General features: G+C 36.8%; 2 protein-coding genes across 5 annotated transcripts in view; one reads left to right on the forward strand and one right to left on the reverse strand.

Annotated features, from left to right (window-relative positions):
• The window catches only part of LOC135681153 (uncharacterized), a 15,958-nt gene extending 12,166 nt beyond the window's left edge, over positions 1–3,792 (forward strand). Inside the window, exon 9 of the mRNA XM_065195460.2 lies at positions 1,212–3,792. Within this exon, the coding sequence (XP_065051532.2) occupies positions 1,212–1,708 (497 nt within the window). The 3' untranslated portion in view covers positions 1,709–3,792. The remainder of the gene's footprint in view (positions 1–1,211) is intronic.
• Positions 3,294–23,788, reverse strand: LOC135681159 (uncharacterized). 4 transcript variants are annotated; one of them, XM_065195475.2, is made up of 12 exons: positions 23,645–23,788; positions 23,356–23,517; positions 15,713–15,913; positions 10,953–11,069; positions 9,637–9,744; positions 9,163–9,270; positions 8,438–8,545; positions 7,828–7,941; positions 6,989–7,102; positions 6,377–6,422; positions 5,553–5,666; positions 3,294–4,431 (listed from the first exon to the last, which is right to left on the reverse strand). In XM_065195475.2, the coding sequence occupies exons 2-11, from the start codon at positions 23,414–23,416 to the stop codon at positions 5,564–5,566; spliced, it is 1,080 nt and encodes a 359-aa protein (XP_065051547.2). In that variant the 5' UTR covers positions 23,417–23,517; positions 23,645–23,788; the 3' UTR covers positions 3,294–4,431; positions 5,553–5,563. The 4 variants fall into 4 exon arrangements, with proteins under 4 accessions (XP_065051547.2, XP_088967899.1, XP_065051548.2 ...); XM_089111773.1 differs by lacking the exon at positions 9,637–9,744 and having other exon boundaries at positions 23,645–23,785; XM_065195476.2 differs by lacking the exons at positions 23,356–23,517; positions 23,645–23,788 and adding an exon at positions 19,342–19,502.
• Positions 23,789–24,809: the final 1,021 nt, after the last annotated feature.

The raw sequence follows: 24,809 nt of genomic DNA on the forward strand, positions 1-24,809 counted from the left end.
TTCTGCGCAACCCGATTCAAAGACAAAAATTGTCTTGTGTGCTGTACTAAACGATAAAAATCGTTGGGGATTATTGCGAGAACCAATCAGCGTGGTTTATCAAAGGGAATTTTCCAGAGGGTATCAAATTAAAATAGCAGAGAACGAAATAAAACTCAGCCCGATGCATTTATGTGCCCCTCCATTTTATAAGGCTGGACTCGGAAAAAGCGTAGAGACATTTCCTTGTCTTCGCCAGCAAGTTCTTAGATTCAATGCTTGGATTCCTTTTTTGCTTTCTTTTTCAAATCCATGGAAGTAACCACATTTTTCTCTTCCTTCGACGCCTTCTTCTCCATCGTCGCTGCACACGTGTTCCTTGGCACTATGTTCTCATTTCACAAAGAAATACAACTCCACTGCGCTTATTGGGTTGCACTATTATAATAATAATAATAATATAATAATAATATAATAATAATATAATAATAATAATAATAATATAATAATAAATAATTTGTTTAAAGTTGGCGTACTAAATGAACGGCTGATAGCTATAAAGAAGCTAATTAAGGCCAACTATCTATAAAGAGTTAGTATGAAATAAAAATATATGATACAATATTAAAAAGGTTTAAGGTATAATGTTCTAAATAAAACCTAACCCAGCAATAAATTTTTTACACAATCTACAGTCGCATTCTATAGGGTGTGCTCTTAATTCTTTTTTAAATGTTGCCAATGATTGGGACTCTCTTATACTGTGAGGTAGTGTTTGCCACAGTTTTTGACCTAAATATCTCACAGTTTCTATACCATTAGAAGTTGTCCTGGCTTTTGGAATGCAAAGATTATTTTTAGTTCGCAAATCATAATGTACATTTCTTGTTTCAAAAATCTCACTCATGAAACTAGGGTTCAGGTTATGTTTGGTTTTGTATATTTCTATCATCAAGTACTGTAGATTGCGTTGGTGAATTGATACTGCACTGCACAGGAACATGCGATAAAAGGCTTTAAGCTGCACAAATCAAGTCGTGAAATTGATACTTTTTGCAGTCATTGTATTTTGATTTATGAACCAAAACAGGAGTTGAAAAGCTATTTCATTTTGAGGATGTATCTTTCTGAATCCATATCTCAATTGATAAACGAATCAGTGGATTGAATATACAATAAAGAAGCAATTGTGTAAGAATTATATCTAATTTTAAACTTTCGTTTTGCTATAGGCACAAATCCGAGTCGAGGTGGCCTCCCAGGGCCACACTTATTCACCTGCACAGTTACAAAAAGTCTTTACAAAGAAAGTTACGTCGAGAAAGACAATGAAACGTTTGTATCACTCCTCCACAGTGCTGCTTTTTGTCTTAACGAAGAACTTGGAATCAAGCTTAATAAGGCAGAACAGGAGGCAATCCATTTCCACACAGTGTATTTGAAATTCGATAACCACGAATGGGGCATGTGTGCATATATAGACCTGGCGGACGCCCGGATTGCCAAGCCTAGACGTCTTAAGAGTAGTCAGATACAAACCCAGTACACGGCGGCGAAGAAGACCAAGCACAACCGACTCTTCTCTGTCCAGTTCGATCCCTATGCAGTCGCCGACTTTGTCCGTGCTAACCTTATTGAAATGGCAAGTTCCACGAAAATGGTTGTAGTGAAAACTTTGAAAGCATTTTTCAGCAGATCTACCGTAGAAGATGCTTTTAAAGAGAAGTAAAACACCCCGGACTGTGCCTAGCACACATTTTAGATATATTTATAGGTAACTGCCTAAGCGTATAACTGCAAAGGCAAGTTAACCTTCAGTCGAGGCTATTCAAAATAGTTAAGCAAAACATAGTTACAAACTATGAGCAAAACAACTGGTTGTACTAAATATTAAAGCACTAAAAGACGATGTAATTGGATTTACGTATTCTAGCTGACTTTGAAGCATTTAATTGACTCGTCTTTTGTTTGACGTTGGATTCGTGGAAGTCGATTGAAACCTCAAAATTATGCGTAGCGTAGTTTACTAAAAATTATACTAAAAATTGTGACTATGATAATTTTCATTCAAGTATTACTCGTAATGTGCATACAGTGAAAGGCCACGGTAGCAGAATCGAGTTGTGTAAGTCACTCAATTAGTTTTATTCACGAAATATGTTCATGCTAACTATAGGCCTCGTTTTTCATTTTGGACGTCTTTGGTCATGTTCAGCCTTGTAGTGGTGTCCGAAGATTGTCAAGCTGTAGTATATTTATTTTATAATAGTGTACTGAAAGAAAAGGAATACAATGGGCACCCACGAAAATAAAAAAAGATGTCCACAGATACTATTCTTGCCTGTTCACATCGCTGAAAGTATAAACAAATCCGTACAATTGTGATATTTGGACCGAGTCCGAGTGTAAACAAGTATCAAAAACAACACAAACCTTTAAAATTTCACCAAGCAGGGTCTTCAACATACTGTGTCAACTTCATTGATAGCAACGCTTCAACATTTTCTTCTTATGTACGCGTCCTAACTCATAATATTTAGTCATAAAACTTCCCATATACTGGACCCAAGTTCGGACTGAAGACTCTTGCAAATGGCGCGAAATCATCGCAATCTGGCATTGGTTTAATGTATTAACTTGGGACTTTACTTCAATTCCCTCTCCACAGTTAATCACGCGCAACATTTCCCCAAGGGACTAAAAACGCACAACTTATGTCCACAATTAATTTGCATGCTAGAGTGAATAAAGTCTGTCGTCTTTCTGACGAAACAAAGTAGCAGAATTTTCCTAATATCCCTAAGATAGGCTGTTTAAGGCCGATTTCCAGTAGGCGAATTCGTTTGCGCGAATCGACATTTTGCCAATGTGAGCATGCGTGGTGTAATGTTCTCAAATCTCGCAGCGAAAAAATTCGATTCGCAGAAAGTAGATCATGGTCCTTCTCTATCGCTTCGATTCGCGCGAACGAATTCGCCTAATGGATATCGGCCTTAAGAAGGCTATAGTCCTGCCCCACGTCATTTCGTACAAGCCACTGCGCCCCCAGCCATTAACCCTCAGCCTTTGTGCCCCAGCCTTGTTATATTCCGTGCGAGTACTGCTAGCAAATTCATGGACTCGAATTTCTGTGAAAATATTCAAATCTTGTGTGCAAAATTAACAAAGCAGCACGTTACCCAAGTAAATTGTAATAAGGAGTTTAAAGGGGACTACCCCAAGTACTCCAAGAGGGGGTTAGTATTTATTTAAGATTTTAGAGTAGACTGAACATAATTCGAGGTAGCATAGAGAGACTCCAAAATGAATCAGACTTATGCATTCTTATACATTTTTATTCAAGTTCATTCAACATCAAGGGCAACAAAATAATTGAACAAAATCGAAACAGCAATTTACTGCAGTTTTTCAAGATAAGTGAGTAGTTAAATACGTAAAACCAAAGTTATACAAAAATAAAATGGCTAACGCACCAGAAAACAGTTTTGCAACGTACAATATTTTACAGAAAATTGCTAAAAGTCTAGTTGACACGAGGATATTCAAGCTGTGTTAAATAAACCATTATGGTTTTATAAAGCAGAAGTCTATGAAGCTTTGCTTAATCTAATTTAAGTTTAAAAACAACATTGAGCTGAGAATAGACGTTTTTTGGATGGCCTAAACAGTCGTTGCAATGCTTTAGTTTAGGCCATGCGGGTGACAAGTTTTAAACCTACGCAAAAGGGGGTGTACTGTAAATGTTAGTTAGAAGTGAACAGTATTTCTAAGGTTATTAGGGAGAGAAGTCGGAATACAGCATGTAAAAGGCTTTAACAAAAATTGTGATATTATTTCTGAATTGGATGTAGGCTTTTAGAAAGAAGTGTCGGGCTCCTACATGGGTGTTAAGGAAATAGTTCTAAAATATGAGAGGATTATGAGTGGAGGAGAATATGATAAATTCCCTTTGATAACGTCATTTGAATAATCTTTGTATTGGTTCATTTTGGCCTATAGTTTTTATATTATTGTTTGAAATTTAAAATACCAGGCAAAATTTGCTGCAAAGGTAAGCTAAAATTGACAGAGGGTTTGTTGGAACGTTGAAACTGTATGCAGAATTTAGTAAAATTGTGCAAAGTTCATTTGCAATGTAGGCATTGGGTAATTCTCTTTAAAGGGAATAAGTAACTAAATTTTTTTTAGAGCATGATTTCTATTTCTATATGAAGAAAAGATTAACATCTTTACAACTATTTTCTAGTCTTTCAATGTATACTTTCAATGAGGCAAAACAACCACTATTTTTACGTAGATGTTTAAACACATTTTGATGCTATTAACGAACCTTTTTTCTTAATTAAAACACCACTAAGTACGATTTCTGATGCTGCAGGCAACCAACGGTTAATGGTAATTGTAGCTAGATTCGGATATGCTGCCAACCAAAACAAACAATCCGTTCTTGAACTGAAACAAATTAAAAGTATAAATTAAAAAAAATTGCGAGAGTGAATACTGCATTTATTCGGTTATAAGCCGCCCTTGATTATAAGCTGCACCAAGAAAACCCTGCAGAGATAGTTGGTTTAAGATGCGGACCAAAAACTGACAAAAACCTAATTATGTACTTAAATAAAAAAGACATGACAGATGATAGATATTTATCGTCGAAAAGTATTTCTTCCTCATGTTCTACATTATTTCCCCCAGCTTCAAGGTAGCAAGAAATCTTGGCAGGATATTGGTTATGGGTAAAACATAGTTTACAAGCCACTGCCAAAAAAATAATTGTAAGCCGCGGCTTATATTCGAATAAATACTGTATGTCCAAAATTCAGCATAAAAAACACGTGAATTCGCATAAAAGGGCCGGTTGAAATGTCTTAATTTAGGGCTGGCGAGGCACTTGTTGAAAAAATTCACTTCTTCAATACACTTTCAATACATGCTGCAAAGTTTATGCTTGCCACAAAGACGATAATGTCCAGCATACCAAACGTTCTCGTTAAATAAAATGACGTCAACTCTCGACATCTTTTCTTCAAGACAAAACAAGACGCAGTTCTACCTGATGCTGCAGGCACACTGTCGTGAATGACTGTTTGATCACAAGACACAGCCTTTCAAAAATTATCAAAGAATAGCACAATATTTATATGACTAGCACATCTTTAGCAACCCACATTGGTCATTACTGAAGCTCAGGGCAGATAATTCATTAAACGCTTGTAATTTGTTTTTGCCTATAATCTTGCTAATGTACGTAAACATGCATGTATGTAATCTTGAAAATGTACGTAAGTCTTTGCAAATATCACATGAACATATTTGCCCCTTCTTATTCAAGGCTTGCACTTACAGGTTAATTTCAGTATCAAATAAATGATCTTGATATAAATAGAAGGTATAAGAAATATATATAGAAAGATATATAGAATATAGAAAGAAATTATGAATTGAATAAATGAATTGTGAGGTTATTGAGACAACTTCGAGATTTGCTGATCGACACAGAAAAATGTTGCTAGAAGCCCGTTCAAAAGCAGGCTTTGGTCAGTAAATGTTAGATGGAATTATCGCCTACTTACCAACTTTCTGCTTAATAATGTAAAGCGAAAGGGGCTGGAGCTCTATCTGTTTGTACTTGATACAAACGTTTTCCAGACTTCTGAGTTTGAGGCTCCGCAGAAGGCAAGATAACACTGTGAAATATGACGGATGTTTACAAATGCTAAAGATTGTTTGCCAATAAAAAAAAAGCAACGAAATATCTTCAATAGAGTCGATAAAAATTATTACATGCAATAAATATGGCATTTAAAATTTTGTAATTAAGGCATTGTGAAATATCACTTTGTATCTTAGAAATTGACATACTGGGTTTTAAAAAAAATTGCGAAGGGTGAAATTACGGTCATATAACACAATCGTGTAAGGAAAAATGCTTCACCATTGATCTTTAGCGATTAGGCATCTAAAGAAATTATTTAAACAGGAAAATCAAATTACAAAGTTAAACTAAAAAGATACGTTTTACAAAATACCATCACAGTTTTCTCACTTACTATGAGTAACCAACAAGAGGCTTGGTTGTCTGATAACAAAACACACATAACAGGTTCTAAGAATTGCAGAATAGTGTTGAAGGCAATATGAGCCGACAGTCAACTGTTCAGAGTAAGAAGTAGCCTTTGCAGCAAGTTTATGGTCGACAAAACGTTGAGAATTAGCCGATTGGATTGGATACGTAAAAATGGGCTTATTGTTTAGTCCAACCAATGGAAAAATTAAATGGCCGGTGAAATGCGTCGGGATATAGTGCCTTAACACAGCTCAGCAGGCTGATTAAGCCAGTCTGTTCAACCTGATCGTTGATTTTTAAAGAAAATTAGCCTACTTAACGCAAGCATACCTGTTACTGTTGTTGTTGGTGTCTTTCCTAGCACCTTTTCCTTTGCCTGAAAATAAAACAGACATAAAGTTTTTCGGCATTTAAAAAAATCCAGCTAATAACAACTCACAACAACTCATGATGTAATATCATTCGTTATCATTCAGTGACCTGTGATTCGAGGACCTATTATCTAAGGCTACATATAAGATTTGACTTAATTAAACACCATTCTTTCAGGTGTTTAATTAAACCTTTCTTATTTCTCAAACTTCCAGCTGAAATGATTCTTGCCGATTTAGAAGAGAAAATATTGTGAAAATGAAACAAAAAAGCCTTGCATCGCAGGGATCTGATTTGTATTTTGAAGACAAAATAGGTCGGAAATCTTTGACAACATCCCTTTAAAAGACCCAGCCCTCTCCAGCTGAAGCCTGTGTTTGCAAAATTACTATTATCAGGATTAGGAGACGCCACTTCATGCCAACTTATGATTTTGCCCTTCCAGCATTCTCCTACAAGAACTTCTAAGTTGCCAAGTAACAAAAGTGTTTTAATTCCTTTCTCCCAACTGAAAAGGTCTCACAAAAGTCATATCTTAAAGGCTTCAAGGCTACAAGGTCTCTTGCATACCTGTTGTGATTGGCTCTGGGGTTCTTTTATCGTTATGCTGGAACCAGTCAGAGCTGGCTGACTTGTATTTTTGATTCGGAGTAGCCGGCTTTTTCTCAACCATCTTCAAGAGGTCTATAAGAAAAGGTGAAACTCTACAAGGATGGCTCAGTGATTGTAAGGATGGCTCAGTGATTGTAAGGATGGCTCAATGGTGAGGTTGGCGGACTACAGCAAGGACGCCGGAGCAAATTTTTGAGTGGGGGGCTCTAGACAAGTGGATGGGGCTCCAATCATGGTTTGGCACAGTTGTCTTTGATGCCATAATCCTGATATCATACTTCAGCGAAAAAGTGCAGGGGGGCTACAGCCAACATGGCCCCCCGGCTTCGGCATGCCCGTACAGATTCTCTAGGGTTGACTGTCCCTGTCATGACCAAAACCTTTACTAGGAGTGAGGAGAGTGTCCAGCTCTCAGTAATCAAAGGCGTAGGATCACGAGAGGAAGGACCGGGACACTGCCCCATTAGCATAGCTTCTCAAAGTCCTAAAAACTTCCTTCGGAAACTAGGTAGATACACGGACAAATAAAGTCTACGAGAACGTGCCGTTGGTCAATTAGACATTTAGAAACTGCTTCCTGTTGTTGTGAAACAGTTCAAAATATAATCCCCTAAAACTATTATACCTAATGGTCAAGTCTGAGTAAAATTTACATTTCAATTACTGAAAACTTTGCAAGTATTCTGATTATAAATTGGTTAAGGAATCAAAGGGGTGCAATGAAAAAATGCAAGAAGTTAGTGTTGTGTACCAGAATTTCTGGCACGGATTGAAGCAATGATTAAAGACTTTCATACCTGCATCTCCACCCTTCTTTGCAAGCTTAACGTAATCACTGCCCTCGTTAGAGGTTCTTCTTCTGGGGAGTGAAGACTCCGCCTTCGGAGTTGTGCTCTCGCTTGCCAGAAGATCTAAAGCAATAAATTTTGAGAGTGGCTCAACAAATATCGAAGATTAACATATTTCATAGTGTAACATGTTGCCAATACTTTCGCTCATTTTTATTTAAAAAAATAAACCGCTACGGTCGATAGAAATGCTTGCTTCTGAGTGTCTTGCAACTATCATCGTGAAAAGTATATTTTAAAAGAAACAGTGTATTTTAAAAGTACTTTCTATCATTGTCAAAGGATGCGTCTTTGTTGACATTAGTGACTTTCGAAACAATGCAAATTTTGTGTACTCTGAAGACTGTGGTTGTAAGACTTATATTTTTGATGAGGAAAAACGAATGATGATGGAAGAAGAAGTCACACTGAGTTCCAGGGTGCTATGCGACCGTGCTTAAATACCGTTGCAAAAGAGGGAAGTGCGGAGGAGGAGAAGTGGACTACGGATATTGTTCTTCAGTACAACATTACGCGACACTCTGAAACTCTTGGTAAGCAAAAGCTGAAAAGTACATACTGGAATGTCCTCCTGCTTTTGCCAGTCTCACATATTCTGAATCTGAGTCTTTGATTTTGTTTTTCCTTACAGCATTTTCCGCTTCCTTTCCATCAGATTTGAGGAGACCTATGGCAGAGAGGATAGTTAGTATGTATCGAGCTCTGAGTTCTTTGCTTAAGGAAATCGTTGGGTAACGGGGGGTGGTTTAAAAACAATATTGTTCTGTATTATAGAGATGGACACAAGATCCTATTGAAATTCCAGAAGAGGCTAATTCAAAATTGGGTACTCGCCTTAAAAAGCCGTATGTTAATTGGCAAAAAGAGATGGAATAAACCACAAAAAAATGGAAATGGCGTTTAATCGTTTACAATAATGATTCTTCTGGACTGACAGATTCTGACACGGAAAAAGAGACAAATAAAGCAGCCCCACATGATTTTCAAGGGTGCCACTAGTGGCCACTATGACTGAAAAGAGGAAGCAACTTCACTGATGTGCTGCCCATTGGCTTAGACACTGTTGACCACACCTCCTATTAACAAAATGGTTATCAGTTGCGACGCTGGGAAGGCAAAAAACAGCGAAGAACACATTCAACCACATCAGGATATCAACTCAAGACAAGTGGTCACTCTTAAAAAGTATGTTACCTACGTATGGCTCACAGCAAACGAGACCTACAGTTAATTTTACGGACGCCAGAAGATGTTCATAAACCAACGAGCGGATCAAAATCATACCTGAATGCCCTCCCTTTTTGGCCAGTTTAATGTATTCAGAGTCAGTTTCTTTGATCTGGTTCTTTCTGGGGGATTCAACTACCGGGGCTCCATTAGTTTTCAAGAGATCTGAAAGAGAACAGTTATTGCTTAACCAATAAATAGGCTGCAGTTTGCCCTTTTTATTCTAAAAAGGCAATAGCTAATTATTCATATTAATGATTCTACCATCTAGAATACAAACAACCATCTAGAATACAAATAATGGAAGTTTGGAACATGTTCTTCGGTTTGAGAAAAGCAGCGTATACTAAAAACTGCTTCTTCCCAAAGAAAGAAATATGAATTTTCACAGAAAGGATTTGAAGTGCTATCTTTTTAGAAAAAACTCAGATATGAGTATTATCAGACGAAAATCAAAATCAATGGTTTGGGTTCTATAAAACTGCTACTATAGAGAAGAAAGGTCTAATTTTTGAATGTCTGGAACCGTACCGGAATGCCCTCCGGACTTTGCTATTTTTACGTAAGTTGAATCGTGTTCCTTGATCAATTTCTTCTGCGTTGGTACTTCCTCTGCAACCCCCTCCATCTTGAGCAGATCTGTTGCACAAACAAGAAGTCTCCTTGTTAGTCAACTTCAATTCAAAACCAGCGAATCATGGCAGCTGTCATGACTCGAAGAAAAGGCAGTTGGAGCTACTGTGCTCCAAAAGAAAAGCGAGAGGGGAAGGAGCCAAAGATGAGAAGAAGATGAGCCGAGGGAAACACTCGATAAATTGACAATTAATTTCAATTTGAAAATATCTCTCAGTCAAAGACAAGACTGATTCAAGAAAGGATTCTGAGATATGCCTTACCCGAAGTGCACAAAACTACCCTTGTCTCTTGAGATCACAAAGCAAAACATAATAAAAAGCATGAAACTATTTCATTAAAAATGCATTTTAAAACATTTACTTTTTAAAAAGGATTCATTAAAGGAATCAAATCGCAGTTGAAACTACACAATTTAGCTGGAGGATATTAATTAAACGAAGAGCAAACATTTTCCGTGGAACTTTATCAACTTTTTGAGAATTAAGTATATTTAAGGTGTGATTGAGGCGGGGGGAGGGGTATATTTCTAGGCAAAGTTTAACAATAAGCTCCTAAGACTTTATTAACCTATAAAACTTTCATGTAATTAGCTCTGTTGGTGAGGCTGCTTAAAGTTATTGAGATTGAATGAATTATAAGGATTGAATGAACAGAGAGGACTTTCTTTGATAACCCAAAACAACTGTTAGAATCTTTGACGCAGAAATTAACCAAGGCATACTGTCTTTTGTGAGAGATTTGTTATTTTTTAAAAAAACAATATTTTCCAAAATACACAGCACGTTTTTGGTAAACATTTATTTAGGAGACAACCTTGGGAATATATATATTTGAAACGTTTTCCTAAAGCATGGAATATAAGCACAAAAAATGAGTTAGTGAAGGAGACAATGGTTCTTTATTGCATAGACCGTATAAAAATGATTCTCTTTGATAGTTAAAGAGATGCTAATTTTTCTTTGATAAATAGAAGCATATATCTATTAATCATTACATCTAACAAGTGTTTTCCATTTAAGTAAAAATATGGCATTTATCGAATCTGTGTGAAGTGATAACTGTGTGCGACCTATCTTACATTTGCCCCTTCAGTTTGCGAGAGACCTAGGCACGTCATTGATGGCAATCCTTAGGCAAGCGGCTAGTAACAACAGACCTTGCGACAGCAATATTCGCAAGCAGCGTAACATACGTGTAGAGATAACACTTACTTGCATGGCCTCCAATTTTCGCCATTTTCACGTAAGCCGAATCCGTGTCATTGATTCTGGAACGGGGACGTACATCGCCATTTTGTTCCTTTGCAGCGCCATCGATTTTGAGCAGGCCTAAGTGAGCAAAAGATCCAGAATTTGCAGACATTACAATGATCAAGAATTCTACTCTTCGCTTCAAATAACCTAGATGTGGAACTACAAGCTCTACAGTTTTTCTTGGCCTATGTCACACAGCAATATGTTGGCATCACGATTGACTTTCAAAATGTTTATTAATAACGGATATGTGCAAAGGACAAGGTAAATATTCAGGTTTGCTGGGCTTTGATTCTCGAATGACAACCGTGAATGAATTCTTTGTCCAAGAACAAGCAGTTCACAAACAACCCGTTTTGGCGGGAATTGCTTTTGATGTTACGCAAAATGATCTCATACGACAATCTATAATGGTTTGAAGACGCGTGATTTGTATCCGTTTTTGGCTTTCCGTTTCTGAAATATGTGATAGTTATCCGTTGTAGCGAAACACGTACAGTAAAACGCTTTGTGGGTAATTGACAGGTAAGCACGCTTACAATAGAGATCAAAAGAGGCACCAAACCAGCTACCACATCTATAAAGATCAAGATACCTGTAGGACATTCTTGAAAGGCTTTGTTCTAACGAAGTAGATAGGAGAAAATTATTAAAATAAGTTAAAATATGGCAAACATGTAGAAGTTGAAGAACACATTTGGCGGCCTTTGAGCATACCATGTCTTGTATACAGCAGTGTCGATTTAAAAGAAAAGAATGAAGCAAGAAGAGAGGGTTGTCTACTTTTTTACCACACATCCCCGTACGAGGGGTAATCTGTTTTTGTAAGCAGCGTATGCAGTGGCGGATTTAAGACGGGGCAACTAGGGGCAGCTGCCCCTCCCTCAACGAGTTGAAGCAAGTGTGGCGCCCTTTTTTAGAAATTTTGCGCCTTTTTCGAAGAATGAGAATCAGGTGAAAAAGTTTCTGAGACCGATAGGTTAATTCGCTTCAAAGATTACCTGAAAGTTGTGTTGTTTATTCTGAAAATCTCTCGTCACCAATTTTTGAAAATTTTTCAGCGCCCCCACTACCGACTGCCCCTCCTTCAAATATGCCCTGGATCCGCCCCTGAGCGTACGAGATTTCCGCATAAATATGAGGAATCTTAAGGGCTTTTCTGGTAAAACAATATGATTTCAATCAAAGGTATACGAGATTTCCATGGATTGATTCGCCCCTCGTTCATGACTGTCAGAAATCCAAGACCAATTTGAAAATCTGAAGGAATCTCGTGGTGCTCTTCCAGGCTATGTGGCAAATTCAAAATACTAAAAAAAATTTAAGACGTCATCACGTAGACATCCTATTTGCTGATATAATGGTGAATTATTTCTTGACTCTCTTCTTGACTACTCTATCTTTCACTGTTCTGTGCTGTATTATGCTGTACTCTTTTTTATAGTGTATTTCGTCAAGTATAGGAATATTCGTAATGTTGGGTGCGGAGGCCACTCGATTATGTTTTGTTTTTTTGTCTCCACCTTTACAAAAACTAATTTGAATTTTGTATTTGTTTCTAGTGTTATAGAAAAAAGTCCTTCATTGTTTTGATGTCGACACTATGCATGAAAATGCATAAATTAGAGACGTGGTCTCAGAATCAATTCCGACACAAACTCAATACATGGTCACATTTCATTAATGTAACTTTCATTTAAACAGATGAAAGGTATCTGCAGTGAAAAAAATTTTCCCAAGGGGAGTATTTCTAAGATAAGATATATTATAAAAAACAATAAATTCAAAAGAGCTGGAGAAGATTTTTGAATTAGTCTGTCTCTATTTTGTGCTAAATTTTATTTGAAAGATAGGTTTAGCGACGAAGACGAAGCAAATGACCTCACATTGATAGAAACTCTCAAACTTCCACAACGAATGCATCTTTCACCATCAAACCTGTCCCTACCAACAAGCTACAGTTAATGACCATGTTAATTGAGCTGAGAACCAAGACCAAATTCCAGCGATATGATAGGGAAAAATTATTGTGCCCATGTGGGTATATCTCAAAAATTTGTAACGCTTTTAACAGATTTTGCACATTTTAGGTACTTTATGGTGTTCTCCCAAAGCAGCTTTTATGGACTACAAATTTAGCTTTAAGCAACCTGATTTGGATTCGCGTTGAACGATCAACTTTTACATGTCACGTAACTTGAGCTTGAGCTCAAAAGTTGTCGCTCTAGGCCCCAAAACCAGGTGTCCCCTAACAATTAGTACTGGTTGTGATGAAGAAATGAGTACTGCGCATTCACGCAAAACAGTACGCATGTCCAAAATTATTGTGAGCATGCAAAAGAAATCGCCGATGGCAACGTTCACGATTAGAGTGTTTTTTTTCACAATAAAAACTCGATAGGCATTGTTATACTAACTAAATATGAGTCAATTTTCCCACCAAAACCGAACAAAATGTATGGACAATAATAACAGATGACCAGACAGAGCATCACAATCAATGAATTAGATCTGGACAATTGGCTTTAATATGAGTTATGGCTTCAGGCAACAAAGAGACTAAGCAGTCCTACGATGTAATGTTTTAAAATATTGATAAAATGTGTTGCCGGACAATGTTTACAGTTGAGCAAACAGCCGTGCAAAAAATTCGTTTTCGCTACTAATCACAAATCTTTGGAAGTCCTGAATGTACAAGGATATGATTATCGGAAATTATCGGAAATTATCGGAAATCTCGGTATTGACCATAGGGTACTGTAAATTTTAATAGATGAACTAAAATGTAGCCAGTTTCATTAGATATTTATCTTCAGTCTCTAACTAATCAACGATAATCAAATTTCACTGACGAGCGGGCTTCATCAGTTGCCAGAGGAGCGGTCATTCATCCGTTTTTCGGACGATATCGATAAGTGTTGCAGGCCTGTGAATGGCTGAAACAACAGTTCTAAAGTTCTCCCCCTCGGCCCCCGCCCCCGAAAGCATCTTTCTACATCATGTGCAAGCAAAGAAGACCTTCTCCAAGCATCGTCTTTTGTTTGCCAAAAGCCGGAACAACATGCAAAATAACAATATCTTTCTAAAAAAGTGTTTATTTTATTGTGCTGAATTATTACCATACAATCAAATTTAAAAAGGTTCCAGGGTTGACAGAGATTGCATGTTTTCATACAAGATTGTTTATCTAGTGTATTTTGAGTTTCCTCTTTAAGGGTTTCTCCATTTAGAGGTTACCCTTTAAGAGAGAAGAAATTCCCCCATTTCTCGTATTTCAGAACTGGCTGCAATTTTGAATCTCCAGAGTTGTACACTTTTTAGACCGCCTTTTGGACTCAAAACAACGAAATTGCAACTTTCCCCTCTAGTGATAACAATTTGTGTTGTTGTTTGAAAAAAACATCTATGTTGCTTTCCTAATGAAATATTCTATCACTGTAATATGTAAAAATTCTTTTTCATTGTCTTCTCAACTACACCCTTCTAACACAACTTTGTACTAGATCAGCCAAATGTATGGTTGCAACACTACCCAAAACAAGCTGTATAGTAGAGTGAGCCACAAAGACTATCCTTCCTTTGGTGCGAGGTGCCTATATTTTTCCTGGAATTTCCCCGTTTTCGAGAAAGGTGTGACTTTGAAAATTTTTTACTTGTCCCGACGTTTAAAGAAAAAGTTTTTATGAACGAATTCACCAAAAAGTACGAAAAAATCCCTTCTCGGTCTTTTCCTGGCTTACATGTTTAGTATAAAAGGCTTTGTTTGCAAAGATCTTACCTGACTCTACAAATGGGCAAGTTGGAATGTCATTATACAAATGTTCTGAATCGCCTCTTATTTTTGGATATTTTAAGAATAAGCTATTTAATTTCAGAGCACTGAATGCTCTAGCCGCCAAATCTAACTTGCTTTTAGAGAATGGATAACCATACAGCAACATTAAATACTTTAGATCCTCGCAACTTCAAAAACTCGGCACAACTCTTTCAACTGAAGCAAGACTTAGTTTTGTCTTATATTGTAACATGAGTAACATTAAGCCCAACAGGTAATGAAACGTGTCACGTGATTGACAGCAACAGGAACATAAATTTTGTGGGTTAATTTGGTAACAGAAAGGGTGAATATTTTTAAAAAGCAGAGCAGGGTTACATTTGGCAAAAGACTGTGACACACATTGTTCTAATTACGTTGATCCATCTTTAGTCAGCTGAAACTTTCACAGTACCCGTAATTGGCAAAAAGGATAACAGGACCGGTTAATCTCTTCAAGCACATATCTTTACGCCTGCGTTCGTCTGTCTTGTTGGTACTCAGATTTTAAATTTCATTTGATAGCCATGGGAAGATTAAAATACAAGCGAAAGTTTATGAAAATAACTGTTTACCGGTCTGTCATAAAGTGCTCTATTCCGTATAGGCAGAGATGTACGCGCTTTTTGTTCATAAACAGACTTACTTATTTATAGTACCATCATGTTCAATTAGCTTATTGCATTTCATTCAGACACGAGACTGACATTTAATTTCGACCATGTTGTTGTTACATCAAAAGAACAAAAAAATGGTCCAATTAAAACACTAGTGCAAGTTGTGCCTCGATTTTCTACCCCCTTTACCTAAGTCTTTTACAATCTTTCGCTTCCAATGAAACACTTCAAAGCGTGCTAGCTGATAAATTCTGCGTAGAAAATACATGGAGTGCTAGAAAACTTACCCTGATGTCCGCCTGACTTGGCAAGCTTCACATAGTCAGAATACTCTTCTTTGACTGCGTGTCTCGCAGATGGCAGAGCCTCCTGGTTCAAATCTGAGTCTCTAAGGCCCGGCAGTGGGGTCTTTGTCCTGGCACTATGTGCATCAATGTCAAATTTCTTAACTTCTTTGACTTCTGGTTTCTGATCCATTCTGTACCAATCTAATGAAGATGTAATTGAAATTATACTAAAAAACTGCAGCGAAAGTAAAACTAAAGAAAAAACACAGAAAAATATTTCCGGCTCATAATGAGGGTATTTAAAAGGTCTTGAGCACCCAGCATGCTTTGCAGTAGCGAAATGGGCTGTATTTTCTATTTTCATGCAATACGATATTAGGCCGGTTTTGAAAATATAGTCGCAAAGCATGCCGGTTGCGTAATAGCATTTAAAAGAAGACCTCTCTTCTTCAAAATCATGGATCGTGTCAATTTTGGCTAAAGGAAAAAAGACATGGCTAAGGTAAGTTCGAAAAATATATCAAATTCACCGTTAAATCTTTGGGTAAAACCAATTTTTTAAGTAAACTGTAAACGATATGAATTGGTAAATCTCTGCGAAATTTTACGAGTTAAGGCTTTGCATTACAACTTGTCTTAAAAAAAAATATGAATACCAAACTGGTTATTTTACAGGAAAAGTTTCCCTGGAGATAAATGTCACCCTCCCTTGTGACTATTATAACACAGTGATGACAGGACGCAAGTAGTACATCGCAATAGACAGAGGAATATCGCACAGCATCGCTACTTTCTAAAGCCAAACCCTCATTGTTTTTAAAAAACACCTCTTCTAACTTAGCATCTTACCACTGCTTTCTCTTGCCAAAAAATTATAGCGGCCATCCTTCAAAAATTTCACACGGGCATTTTTTACTTTTCATTTCCCAAAGCTTCCCACGAAACTCTGAAATATTCATACGCCACTATAGAACATTCGGAACAACCACGCTACCTTAAGATAATGCAGCCATTTTGAATAAGACAACAGACTGTAAAGAAGTAGGATTCACCCGGAATATATCTAACACTGCCGAAGATAAGTACCGGCGATTTGATTTACTCCCAAGAAACATGTTGTATTGTACAAATTCGCTTAGATTATGTGGAAAAGTCATACTTAAGAGAGAAAATTGCGAGAAATGTTGCTCAAATGTTAACTGAAGCAATATTCTGTTACCAGAGTCGCTTTCTGATTCTGAAAACAAAATAACAAGATTGGCTAGATTTGTGGAAGCTAGTTAGGGTTATTGGTAGGTGGCCATGTATCAAATAGAATTATACAGTGCAAGCGAACATATTTGTCAATTCACTATAAGCTTTAATATTTACAAAAAGACTAAGCCTTTGAGTACAATGACCTATAGAAAAACGAAGGATAAAGGAAGCCTTGAGGAAATTTTACCATCAGATACAAAATAACCTTATTCGAGATAACGTGTTATAGTGAATGACGACAGAAAAAAGTTCTTACAACTTAAATGCCACGATCCTCGACGAGTTTCTCGACTGGCCTACGATCTTGTGCACGCTGCTCGAGCTTAAACAAAAAACTACCTTTGTAGTGACACGCCTTTGCCAACTGTGTTGAAATGCAGCTGCGGTAGATCATTCCAACTTTTTAATAATTCATTCTTAAACCTCATGAGCTTTTTCAATAATGGATGACATTTCAATATGAAGAAATGTCTACTGAGCTAGCTAATCAGTCTTTTTCCTCTGCTTAGTTTTCCTGTGGTTATAGTGTTGCAGAATAAAAAACACTTTGAGAATCCGTCGCAAATATAGAGAAAACATAAGTACCATTGCCGAAGATGGGATCCGTCAACGTGGTAAAAAAAGAAATAAAATTACCGTGACAGGGACATTTGTCTTCAGATTTCTAATGTAATGACTTTTTGTTTGGGTAAAAATTAAGTCTTGTCTGGGTTTCATAAAGATTAACCAATCAACACTAGGGAAAAAGGACGAGGAGGACATGCTTAATGGTGACTGGTTGATATCAAGCCAACCAAATAAGGTCACAGAAAAAACAAGGTTTCAAACAAAGCCAACCAAGGGTCTTTGCATTCAATCATTGACATGACCAATTTTCACATAGAGAGTGAGGGCGTCAACACGAGTTGTGGTCACATCGAGAGGAAGGACCAGGACACTACTCGATAAGCACAGCTTCTCATGGCCCTTAAACTTTAAAATCGTTTAACAGTTGTTCCAGCTTCTAGGTTCACTCAATGCTGATCATATTGCAGGTCATGTGCATCATTTAATATCTTTAGGCTATTATATCACATACTGTTCAAATAAGAAGGCTTCTCGAAACGGCTGCGAGGCGATGTAATACCAGACCCAAAAAGAGCGGGGGGGCATCCATGGGGCCCATTTGCCGTTTGCTCATAGCCATTTCGAAGGAAAACTAGCTGAGGGGGGGGGGGGGGGGTGGTTTACCTTTGTTTATAAAAGAAGGATGATAATAGCCTATTGCGTAAAACAATGGGAGATCACAGGGGTTAGAGGGGCAATTGTCCCCTCTAAAGTACTGTTTAAAAGCCCCTGCCATTAACTGTATGTATTTGAAGAAAAAATCAGAAATCAAGAGAAGGCAACATTAAGAACACCTGAGTCTCAAATTCTCTGGGAATTAAGAACAACGATCATCGACGGAAAACATCTGGCTCTTATATACCAGATGAAGAGAGCTTGATAGTGAACAACTAGTGACAAACAAGTTGAAAATGAGAAGCTGGAACGTTTTCGGTAATTCAAGGGGGTTCGTCGGTATACTCAGGTTGGGGAAGCATAGGAAACAGGCATTGAAAGAGGTGTGGTGAGAGAGCATGGAGTTACTTGGGAAAATGGGGGGAGGGGTATAAAAAGAATCAAGAGGGAGAGCGCAAGGGGCGAACGAAGATGGGGCAGTAAAATTGGAGGCTGGAGAGTAGCGAGGGAGAATAGTCAAGAGATGAAAGAAAAATTGAAGAAAATACATTTTGAATCATTGCCATTAAATGACCTGGGGTTCTTACCCAGAAGCGGAGGCATCAACTGCCTAGAAGAAATCTGTAGTCTTTAATTGGGCTGAATGATGATGAATGGAAGAGTGGGCGTCTCAATGAAAATCACGCAATAAAAAAAGGCTTTGCGTGAATCGATGCAAAGGTGGGTAAAAACATACAGTTGCAAAATGAAAAAAATTGAAACGCCAGGTGAGTTTCTCTAGTGCCGAACCTGGACTACTGACAAAAACTCGTGGTCAGATTTCCTACAAGCTGGCGGGCCTACGGCAACATGGAGATCTGTGAGTGCTGCAAAGTGCACAAAAGCTGATTGATTGTTACATTTAGAAACTTTTTGTGGCGTATCAATAAGCCATAAAATTTAGCTTGACAAATTACAAATCTGAAGGTGTCAGTCTAATTGAAACCGGGTATAATTTAGCAGCAAAAGTTGCAATGTTTCAAAACCACGTTACAGTATCTACATGGTTAACGCGGCCTACAACGCGCTAATATCGAAATGAAAACATTGTAAAAGAAATACGAATACGCCTCATACGAGCAAGATATTTGTCATCATTTTGAAGGACTTACTTTAGGTCGATCTCCTGTCGTGTACTATTGGATGGGAATTCTCTTATCTGAATTTCAGCGACTTGTTTTCGACCAAACGCAAGTCTGTTCCCGTCTACAGTTCTCAAATTTCAATAGGTAAAGAATATCTCCAGTTTGGATTATCTGTACAAACAAAAACCCGAGTTCCGCGAACAAAGAAAAATCATGGATGAGAAATCTTATGTTTCGCGGAGTTATCCTATCTTTTTGAAATCCAATGTAGCAAAGAGATGCAGACAAAGGTATCAGAATTCAGACATAAATCTATGTAAAATCTATATAGGATTAAAAAGGACCGTGTCAACCTGGGCATTTAACTGACGGAGCCAGCTTGTAACCAACAGACATCTCCCGGAATGTGCTACAAGAAACTCACTGAGTTGAGAGCAAATAAATTCAATCGAATCTCTACAAATAATATACAAGGGGTATAAAATAGACGTTTATTAGGACAATTTGCTAATCAAAAGCTTTTTAAAACGAAGCTATTTCACCTGCAGGCAAATAACAGAATCCGAGGGGCGATTCACTCTTGCAAATAGCGTACGAGATTTTGCTTAAAACAAAAGGATTTCTGGGGATTTTCAGACAAAACAATAGGATTTTCACAAAAGGTGTACGAGATTTTCTCAGAGTGATTTGCCGCATGACAGATTTAAAAACACCAGTCATGATGGAAAGGTTATGGATAGGCTGGAACGAAAACAATCCAGATTATGAGAGGAAACTTAGATATCGCTGATATCGCTTTATTTAACATACAGCTATGAAACAATTGAGTTGCTTTGCAAAACAGGTCTCTTCATATGAAAATCTTTTACGAATCTAATAATCGACCATGGAAACAAGGTATTTTGAACTTTTGGGCTATTTCTTTCAAGGCGACAGAATACTCCCCATTTTGCTTCGTTGTTTTCGTCAAAATTGAATCTTTCAACAAATTGATTCATTAGTGTAACACATACGAGAATGTCTTTTCAGAATAATTGACTAAAAACAGAGAAATTTCTCGCCAAAACACAATTACTTCAAAATCTCGATAAGTCAACCGCACCAAATTTGTAAACAAATGAAATATTCAAGCAAGCATGACAACCCTTATCAAAGTTGAAGTGCTCATGATGGGAGGCGTATATTAGTGAAGTGTGACAGAAAGACCTCATAACAAAAAAGCAGTCACACAAAATCTCTCGTATTCTAACTTTTAATGCATCCTTGCTTGAAACGGGGACGAGATTGGAACCAATCAATAATAGAACATTGTCCTTTGCAACTTGATAAATCTGCCAAGTTAACTCGTTGATGAATACAGATTAGAGTGCGGTGTAAGACGAGAGATACTATCTTGACAGGCCACCAAAAGTTTTATGTCACATGTATTGAGAACGGAAAAACATAATATACTTCATTGGAATTCACTTTCTCTTGGAGTATTCTGGCTGAAATTCCAAAATCATAAAGTGATTGTTTTGCACAAACAAACAAAGGTGTAATTTACAGGGTTTCCTCATTATCCTGCAATTCTACTCCCAATTGCCCTTGGGGTAAAACTATGTCAAATCATCCAGTAGAGCACAAATTTGTATCCAGTAACTACATCCAAGATTTTAATGAAATTTTGTATATTTCCTTTGTCAATAGAGATAAAGCGATTCCCAAAATTCCATAGCTTTATCTTTCACAGTCTTAAATATACTGAGTCAGCTTTCATTGCTGAGTCAGCATATTTCTTGGAAAATCATTGCGACATGCTTTGACTGCAACACATGCTTTTGTGCTTTAATTATCAACACTTTAAGATGCATCATTCTTGGTATGGATAAAAAAAACTGTGTTGATTTCAGAATGATGTTTTTGAAGTTGTCAAGGACATTTTTTTGTCTTTATTTCTGCTTTGGTTGGGAAAACTAGAATATTACCGGTGGGGATGCTTGCCAAAATCTTAAGGTGCAACCAAATCTGGATATAAATGAGTTTTGAGAATCATTCAACAAAGATGGATATATCTCTACATTTAAACCAAAGTTCATCATGATAATCTTACAGATAATCTTCCAAATCATGATAATCTTCGATGCTTTGTTATTAAAGAATATCATTATATCTTTGCAAATAGTGTCCCCTTGTCATAGTTTTTTTCCAATTTTTGATACACTAGCTCATTCCCCAGAAAACCTCTTTTCAATACGACCACTGGGCGAGTTGGCAAACACCTTTGGTAGTATGATCTTTGATGCCACAATTTTTATATGATACTTCAGCCAAAAAGTGGGATCTATAGCCCCCAGAATCCTAAGTACCTAGTAATTTACCACTGACATGGTGGTTAGCAACATGAGGTGATCAGCTTTCATATGTGATGAGATCACATCAACAAATAAAACCATCATGAAGATTTGAAATTTGGGCTTTGAAATTAGCTGGATAATTTTGCTATTAATCCACTCTTAAAACCTCACTTCTAAGGAAGAAGTGAAACAGAATTTTAGCAAAAAGAATTGCTCAATATAAATCAATTTGCTACTTCTAGTTTCTAAAATATTTCCCCTATATTTTACAACTTTTTCAAATAGGTAATGAAGGCAGTAAAGAGTGTAGAAGCGTTTACAAGGGTCTTAGGAACAATTAGGAAAATTATACAGATCACCCCTAATAAACCCTTGATTGCAACTAGATAATAATGCTTGTGTTCAGGCCTATGAAGTTGGAACAATGTCAGACACTGATGAACTGACTGACTTTGATTCAGTGGGTTTTGAAAGCACAACTGTTTGTCAATTTATATAGCTGCAGCACAAAATATTCTCCACCTTTTTCAGCCTACCGTTTAACCTATCCATAAATAGTTTCAATCCACAGGACAATCATCATAAACTTTAATATGCAACATAAATTGGTTGCAAAGATATAAAATGCCTAAATTTGATAATAAAAATGCTGCTCTTTGTGTATTGATGAGGATAATGTACATAGAGCTAAAGCAGCAGGTACTCCTAATACCTGTTTAATTTTTAATATCCTTGCCACTATCATGTAGTAAAACTGAATAAATGATCAAAGACCAATGCAGAACTTCAAACACCTATTTCAGAACCAAATTCTCAGCTTCTAATGTTCAAGATGAATGCAAATGATCACAAATTAATATTTGTTCACCTATTTTTGTCAAGGGCTTGAAAAACACAATGCATGTCATCAGTGTCAAGAAGGTGAATAAACTGGTACACTATCTTTTCGCATTTCATTTATGCATTCAAGTTTGATTCAAAGCAATCTTAGATTCTGCTAAAAGTTTTTCGTCAATAAAAATCGTTAAAGACTCACGCCAAAACCATGCCAGGCAACCAAATGAATAAAAAGCTTAAATTATATCACACCCATTTTATTAAAAGTGAATTCAGTGTGTTTGGAAAATTGAAAACATAAATATCTTAATAGTTTGCATACCTCTATGCATTTTAAATCTGTGTAACATGCATTGCAAGGCTATAGTGGCATATTTTCAAAACTTTTACTTACTTTGTTCATCTAAGTTTCATCTTCCAAGAAACGCCTACAAGATTTAACCATCATACCCATTCCAGAAAAATCTTGATGTCAACATATAAAACCGTCAGTTTTTAGAACAGAAATAGAAAGTCGGTAAAAACCTTCCGCAAATAAAAAGACCATAAGATCAACGTTTAGCTGTTTATTAGGAACCAATTAATTTAAAACCTCATGATTTTATTTTATGAAGTTAGACCAAACCTTAATTTAGTCCGAAATGGTCTCCTTTGTTTTGGTTCTGCGACAGACAAAATTCAGACAAAATTCAGACAGAGATATCTTTCCAGAAAATCATCTGGAGTTAATTTGATTCTTATCATGGGCGATTATACAAGATGAAGCGGCCCAATGTTGTCAAGATGCCCAATAACCATGACATTTAACATATTAAATAACAGGCCGGGAATTAGCATGATTATCCCAACTAACGTCAACTTCGCTTACCTCCACCCGAATTTTGCCTCTTCTTTAATTCTGCAGATGTTGCTCGAGCTTCTTCGTTCATCGTAGGATAAAAAGGACGGTTTCTTTTCAATCATTTAATTCCAACGCCAATAACGTCTTGTTGTCTTAGATAGGACTGTAGGCCGGACGTCAAAGAACGGTCTATGGAGGAAACAAATGACATACAACGCCTTTGTGGTTAGCAAATTACACTAGGACGTATTAAAGAAACAGACAATGAGTTTTATTTTTGAATCGCCACGAAGCGATTATTTCGCGAACTTCTCACCTGCCACACTTGCTGTTTGACTTCAGTGGCGCGCCAAATTTCAGATACACTACTTCTACGCAGTAAAATAGCATCCGCCGAACGGACATAGAATTTCGCTATACAACCTTTAGTTATAGAAATTATTAAACAAAAATCTACCAAACTCTGCTAGATAGAGATGTAGTGTAATACAAACTGTTTTCGCCTATCAAGACAAATAAATTCATTTTTCATTTGTTTCTTCAAAGTTTCTTACCAAATTTCGTGATTCAAAAAGTCGCTTTGAAAGATGATGTCTACTTAAATTCTCACGTGTAAAATTCAACCAATTAGTTTAACCAAGGAGCCAAAAATAATTGCTTCTTTTGTTAATTACAATTTTCATTGTTAAGATTTCAAATGTGTTGTAATCTCTTTAAAATACAACAAAAGAATTTAACAACCTGAAAATTGAAGCTATAAGATTTTTTAAAACCACGTTTGCAGAAGCGTAGCTAGCCGGAGGAAGGTGAAGGGGGGGTGACACCTCAAATTTTTCAAAGATTGGTAGGCAAACCTTCATTTGGTCCACAAAATCGTTAGTTGGTCGGTAAAATTATCTATATCAGCAGATGAAATACCACTTAGATTTTTCTTCATCTATGTCTTTGTCGGTCAATTTCACTATTTAGACAAGCTACGACACCGCACGAATGGGAGACCTTCACGGATTCTTTGCAGCGGGCTAACACCGGATAAGAAACTGTAACGAAATTTTCAGAAATATTCAGAAAAAAAATTAAACTTTGTTTCAATGAGATTAAACAGCGCACTATGGCATATGATCGCAGGAGTTTAATTTTCTTCCTCTATCAAAAGCTCTTTCTGGCATTTTAACTGCAAACCTTTTATGTTTTGTAAATATCAGAACAGCCCAGAGTTGCATTTTTAGCAGTTGGTAATTCCATTAATTTACAGCAAATAACTGCCAAAATTAGCTCAAATGTTTCTATATTTATGTCATGTAAATTGATGAACCAAAAAGTGATGGAAAACAAGAATAGAAGAAAATCCTATGAAATGATTATTCCACATAAGGTGTTTCGTACGACTTAAAAAAACCGAACATTGTTGTCCCTATTGCATTGCATTTAGTAGATACACTCAATTTTTACAAGAAACTGGCTATAAGAAACGAGTACTG

Source organism: Rhopilema esculentum, chromosome 12 (genome assembly GCF_057945365.1).
Source record: "Rhopilema esculentum isolate cy_ngs chromosome 12, ASM5794536v1, whole genome shotgun sequence".
NCBI lineage: Eukaryota > Metazoa > Cnidaria > Scyphozoa > Rhizostomeae > Rhizostomatidae > Rhopilema > Rhopilema esculentum.

What these genes read in the sequence shown, in the direction of transcription:
- LOC135681159 (XM_065195475.2), bottom strand. Translation starts at nt 23,416, where the DNA reads ATGAACGAAGAAGCTCGAGCAACATCTGCAGAATTAAAGAAGAGGCAA. An exon ending in AAAGAAGGGTGGAGATGCAG is followed by an intron (nt 7,103 to 7,827) that starts GTATGAAAGTCT and finishes CTTTTCTTATAG; the next exon opens with ACCTCTTGAAGATGGTTGAG. An exon ending in CCCAGAGCCAATCACAACAG is followed by an intron (nt 6,423 to 6,988) that starts GTATGCAAGAGA and finishes TTTTATTTTCAG; the next exon opens with GCAAAGGAAAAGGTGCTAGG.